The sequence below is a fragment of the Brassica rapa genome, chromosome A05 (genome assembly GCF_000309985.2).
Source record: "Brassica rapa cultivar Chiifu-401-42 chromosome A05, CAAS_Brap_v3.01, whole genome shotgun sequence".
NCBI classification, from domain to species: Eukaryota; Viridiplantae; Streptophyta; class Magnoliopsida; order Brassicales; family Brassicaceae; genus Brassica; species Brassica rapa.
This window is the reverse complement of record NC_024799.2, coordinates 20,489,414-20,495,699: the sequence shown is the minus strand read 5'-3', so window position 1 is coordinate 20,495,699 and position 6,286 is coordinate 20,489,414. Positions and strand designations below refer to the sequence as shown.

At 35.1% G+C, this 6,286-nt stretch overlaps 1 protein-coding gene across 5 annotated transcripts; it reads left to right on the top strand.

Annotated features, from left to right (window-relative positions):
- The first annotated feature begins 3,190 nt into the window (after window positions 1-3,190).
- On the top strand, window positions 3,191-6,192 carry LOC103869380 (transmembrane protein 53). 5 transcript variants are annotated; one of them, XM_033292918.1, is made up of 5 exons: window positions 3,191-3,558; window positions 4,084-4,204; window positions 4,373-5,227; window positions 5,414-5,613; window positions 5,694-6,192. In XM_033292918.1, the coding sequence occupies exons 3-5, from the start codon at window positions 4,385-4,387 to the stop codon at window positions 5,962-5,964; spliced, it is 1,314 nt and encodes a 437-aa protein (XP_033148809.1). In that variant the 5' UTR covers window positions 3,191-3,558; window positions 4,084-4,204; window positions 4,373-4,384; the 3' UTR covers window positions 5,965-6,192. The 5 variants fall into 5 exon arrangements, with proteins under 5 accessions (XP_033148809.1, XP_009145705.2, XP_009145702.2 ...); XM_009147457.3 differs by having other exon boundaries at window positions 3,388-3,558; window positions 4,089-4,204; window positions 4,326-5,227; XM_009147454.3 differs by having other exon boundaries at window positions 3,388-3,558; window positions 4,326-5,227.
- Window positions 6,193-6,286: the final 94 nt, after the last annotated feature.

Sequence of the window (6,286 nt, the reverse complement as noted above, 5' to 3'; positions counted from 1 at the left end):
TCCCGACAAATGGAAAAAGGGTATCGAAGGACGAACGGTTTGATAGGAGCTTCTAAAGGTATGTCTCCGTTCTTATTTCTGAACTCTTTAAGTTTTGTTCAATCGATATATCTTCACATGCATGTCAAAATCCACTTCATAATACAACTATACTTAAATCATATGAACCGTAGAGAAAACAAAAATGAAGCTGAAGCGGCGGTGGGAGATAATATTGGTAAGGTATTCCCTAAATTATATTCTTTATGGCCAGTTATAATTTTCTCAAGTTATTTTCACTAATTCATATATTTATTTAATCATGAGTAATTCTTTTTCTTGATTTGTAGTGTTGCTGGGAATCCATTGATCTGAAGAAGCAGCCCACCTGAGACCTGAGATTTGTTCTGGATATCACCTGTCTAAGTCCTCTTTACGTTTCTTTGAGCTTCTCATCGGGTAAAACTCTCTTTCTTGCTTTGAATTTGTTATTGTCTGTCACAATAGAAAATAATTACAATTGTAAAATGATGAAAGATATTAGGCACAGTGAATACAAAACCTTACAATACACATATAACTCTTGTACTAATACAGTATTGAGTTGTCTTATAAATGAGGAACTTGATTGTTCTTATGGAATCTAATGTTCTGTAGGAATAACAGGATACATCGTTGTTAGTGTCAACAGACAGAAAATTAAATTGAAAACATGTACTTATTTGATGTCTTCAAGAGTAAACTCAGGTTTCATCCTTGGTTTGCATGAACAATGAATTGTTTTTAGCTCTCCCAAATTAATAACCTGGCCCATCAAGTCTGTAAGAAAACAGAGTAGTCGAAAATGTTTTTTTTTTCAAATCAATATCGCAGGTAATAATTTGAGAACGTACCAGTGAGGAAACATGGTTTAAGTGATCCATGTAAAACACTTTGAAAATCTACCAAACTTAGAAACAGGTTATCATTCCTAAGTGTAGATTTTGTGATTGTTGTGTTTTTGCAAGAAGCCCATTTTGTAAGAATGATCAGTTGATCTATACATTCTTGTTGCAGGGCTGAGGGTGAAAATCTGATTTCCAAAGAGGTTTCACATACTCATAACTAAATCAGTTTTGCTTGGAATAGTGGTGATGTTTCCTACGATAGGTATGGTCTTATTTATAGGAGTAGATTCACCGATTTTGTATATAAAATGGACAATATATTCAAAAGAATAGAATCGTTTAGTTTAGAAAGTCCCTATATTTTTGGTGCTATAATATATGTTAAAATCTCAGAGAATGGAAATCACAACTATATATGGTTTTAAGTTATTATAAATTATGGAAAACTCAAAAACCCAATTGATGTCCTTTTTGTTATGTTGACTTCTTTGAAATATGAAAAAAAAAATTGGAATGTTATTGAGTTTAGGAATAATCAAATTTATTACTTTTAAAGATTAGCTATACGTGATTTGCAAGTTTTGAAACAGGATCTCTCGATTGTGTTGTTGCTTGATATCGTTTTATTTATGATAATTGCGTGGAAGTAGGAAACATATTTGGAATTTTATTGATTAGTTCTGATTTTGTGCACCAATAATATCTAATGATACTAACTACAATATCTTATTATGATACTAAGTAACCTAACTAAGTATTTAAATAACATTTTATATGTGTTTGGTAAATCATAGTATATATGCTGTTACAAACCAATGAACCATAAGATTGATCATAACAAAAAACTGAGTAAGCACAACAATACATGAAATTAATATTTTAGATGAGAAAAAGTTCATTGATAACACAACAATGTATATTTCGTAAGCATGATAGAGATTGGATCGAATTATATGGTTAAATATTTATACAATTGGTTTTGATTATGCAGACTAAACCAAGATATGCTGGCGAGAATGGCGATATATAGATGGGTTTATAAGAGTTAATTTTGGTCCATCCGGATAAGGTACAAATTAATTAAGGTTAAATGCCGAGAATTTATTTAAGTGGTTTAGGAATCTTATGAAACGACAGTTTATTAAGCCAGTGGCATAAGTAACTAATTTTGAGGAAAACTCAGGATTATTTTATTTTTGTACTCCTGTTTTAATAGATTAGATTCATATATTAAAGATATTATATGGTAACAAACGTATGTACCTCGCAGGTAGTCAGACTGGAGTTGGTGACAATGGAACTTTTTGTGATGGAAATCTTGAATTTATGGCCCGAAAGTCTGTACATCCCAGTAGTAGGGTAAACGGAGAAATTCTCGAGGAACCTCCATTGACCGACTTGCAAATTCTTAACACGAGCAAGGAATATCCTCTTACAGGTACAATATATCTCGGATCCCTACAATAACAAATAGGCATACGTTGGTTTAGTCGTTGGAAACTGAAAGTTATAGAAAACAAATAGATTAAAAAGAAAAACATACCATCCTATCTTCGAGTATGAATTCGAAAGTGTCTTCTCCAGAATAGTTTGAGTGTTGTGTCCACGAACGAAGAATTTTTACTTCAACCTTCCAAGTAGTCTTATATGGTTTGAGATTGTTCAACATAGTGATTTTGCTGTTTGTAACCATAGCCATAATAGTTTTTTTTTACAGCGAATTTTGGAAAAAGATAGGTTATATAGGGAAGTGAATAATCTAGGTTATAAGGAGTGATTGTTTGTGGAGATATTCTTGTGATAGCATATATTTTGAATATTTTTGGATTGTAATATGTTTTTTGTTACCAACACCTTCTACGTTTTAGGTAACGAATTATGGTCTAAATAGACGGTTTTTAAGGAGGTTGGTGAGATTTTGTTCGCAGAAAGAAAAGACGTGGGAAGCAAGTATTGATTTAAAAAAAGTGAATTTATGTTTGAGATTTTGTAAATGGGCCACGTGATTTATAAGTTATGGTTAAAGGGTTATGCTTTAGAAATTACTAAAATGAATCTAATTATACATGTTTCCAAACACATTTCATTAAAACTACTATTTAAGTTTCCAAACAATCTTATTTTATACTTGAGTTTTAATAAGATAGATATATATTAATAAACAACTTTCTTAACAAATTTCACTACACTCTTTTAACCTAACATTGCTAGTTTTTTTTTTGGATAACTGCACCCAATAGACAAAAAAAAAAAAAAAATTCATTAACTAACTAAAAACACTCATTCTCTCCTACTTTCTCTTCCTATCTCTCTCTACTCTCTCTCTAAAAATCTAATTTCACTTTTTTTGGCTATTTAGCAAATAAGCCCTTTTTTTGGTGTAAAATATTACTAGTTATCAGATCCATAAAGCTTTTACAAAATAAACATAAGAACGAAACAAATAAATAAATTGTAAAAAAGACACTAATATTTTTTTTAAAGATAACTAAATTGTTTTTATATCAAATTAAATTGTTTTTTATAATTAAACTTGTTATAAGAAAACAAAACAATAAATATATTTTTCTTTTTGTTCTATTTGAAGGCGGTATATATATATCTGAAGAGAATATCAAATCAAGTATCGTTGCCCTAAACACAGAAAGAAAGAAAAAAAGATTCATCTCCCTCTTCTCCGTTTCTCTCTGCGGTGAGTTCTCCTTCCTTTCTCCCTCTCTCTCTCTCTAAATCACAACATTACTCACAATCGTTTTGTCTCTCTCTCTCAGCATGTTCAGTTTTACATTGATTAATCTTCTGAAATTCGATCTTTTTGGGTTTCCATCGAATTATCATTGTCCTGCTTCGTCTCGTCTGTAGAATGGGGTTGGGTGGTGGTCGCAATCACCACGTCGTGCTCCATGCGATTAATTCGGGATTTCTCGTGGTTGGTTGGTGGCTCCTTTTTGACCCCATTGTTAATTATTGGGGATTATTATGATCTCTATCTTTGAATTTTATATTTTTTTTTCTTATATTTTCTGGAGGCATATCATAGCTTTGTTTTCATTGTTGGAGGTGGGATCCTCATGATTTTAGAGACCATCAAAGTTTTTTTTTTCCTTTTCTTTTCCTTTTGTGTCAACATCATAGTAACTCTTTTATTTTAGTAGTTAGTTTCGAGCTGGTTTAATTCAAAGAATACATGTGATTGACTTGAAACGATTTATTGCAGAGTAGCCGCGTGTTAAAAGAGAGATTTGACTCTGACCAATCAATTACTACATTGTGGTCGGGCTGTCATTACTTGGCAGCCCGAGTTCGTTTGAAGAATCAAAAGGAACCTTTGCTTCCAGGTAATTTACAGCATGTCCCAACAATCTTGTAGTCTTTACACGCGTTTTCAACATGTGTTTTGTGTGTGTGTGTGTGTGTATACTTATATTTTACACTAGTATCTCTCTTCTTATATAACAGGAGTCCTTTCCATTGCATTGAGACTTTTATGCTAGTTTTGGATTTAGATTGTGGCCATCATGAGTTATTTGTCTGGGGGTATCCAACGCCCACTTGTTGCTGCTGCAGCTGTTATCGCCGCTTCCGTCTCTGCTGATGTCTCTGACAAGTTCTCCTCTCTTAGATCACTAGTTCGAGGTTCTGAACCAGAGCCAATTGCTGCTTCAGTCTCTAGTTCTGTTCAGGACGAAAAGTCATTATGGGTTTCTCATATGTCAACCTCCAAGCTCGCTGATTTATCTTTCATGTCCAGGATTCGTCTTCCTGTACCAAATGTTGATCTCCTAGCTCCTAACCCCAGCTGTACTCTCGCTCCTTCTCTTACTTCGTTGCCCGCTCTTCGCAGCGCTTATCAGTCTGCGGAGTTGGCTAAGGCATCAAAACCAGCAGCATTCACAACTGGGGCCTCTCTTGTTGTTCCAGATGTTTCTTACAAGTGGCATTTGCCTGAGACTGATGCAGTTGATCTGTCTGGTTCCTCGAGATGTGCGTTGGAGAAGAATAGGACCGTTGTGGTTTTGCTTGGATGGCTTGGATCGAAGCAGAAGCATATGAAGAAATATGCGGAGTGGTATACTTCAAGGGGTTACCATGTCATCACGTTTACTCTCCCCATGAATGAGATTATGAGCTACCAAGTTGGAGGAAAAGCAGAGAAGAACATCGAGTCTCTGGTTAATCACCTGGCTGATTGGTTGGATGAAGAGGATCAGAAGAATCTCGTCTTTCATACCTTCAGCAACACCGGATGGTTAACATATGGAGCCATTTTGGAAAAGTTTCAGAAGCAAGATTCTTCATTGATGGGAAGGGTTAAAGGGTGCATAGTAGACTCAGCTCCTGTTGCTGCTGCTGATCCTACTGTAAGCGATGGTTCTTGAATTCATAGCTTGTGTTATATGGTCATATAGCCATAAAATGAGACTTAACTTGTGGAGGCTTATGGTTCTGATTTCTTAAATGTTGTTCTGTTTGGATGCTATTCCTGTCATAGATCTCTGCACTGTTCAGTTGAGCTTTATGGATACTAATTTGGCTTGTAAACGCAGGTATGGGCATCAGGTTTCTCCGCCGCATTCTTGAAGAAAAACAGTGTAGCCACTAAAGGATCCGGAAGCTCGTCATTTGAGTCAAACATGGGAGCACGTATAAACTTCTCCGAGCCTAAACCCGCTGCAATAGAAACAGCGTTGCTTATGATTCTGGAGAAGTTCTTCGCCGTGATTCTTAATCTTCCCAAAGTAAACAGGTAAAAGCTCTCTCTCACACAAAAAGGCGCCTTTCATCACACAAATGCAATGTTTCACAACCAAACTCGTGCTGTTACAGGAGACTAGCTGATGTTCTAGAGACTTTATCATCATCACAACCAAGATGTCCACAGTTGTACATTTACAGCTCTGCGGATAGAGTTATACCCGCGGGGCAAGTTGAGTCATTCATTGTAGAGCAGAGGAAAGCAGGGCACGAGGTCCGTGCCTGCAACTTCATATCTTCACCTCATGTAGACCATTTCAGGAGTAACCCAGAGCTTTATACAGCTGAGCTCAACCATTTCATGGACAACTTTGTCCTTGCTTGTTGCAACCATTCTTCATAGCGACCGTCCACACAAGTGTTGTTGTTGTTGCTAACTTTGATTCTTTGGGTCATTTTTATACTGAGAAAAGAAAAAAAAGGACTACTTGATGATTCTTTTGGTTTGGATTTGTGTATAGATTGAATTACTACAGTTAACAGATTGTTTCTTCTCTTGTAAATGTTTGGACTTTGTACATTTAGGAGCATGGAGATTCAAGAGAGGGACCTCGTGTTGTTTTTATTGTTATTTGTACTTTTGATCTGAAACCTAAGCAAAAAAAAACTTGAGTTTGTATTCAGTCAAGAAAAATATCCGAATGGATTTTGTATTGGAAGATTAT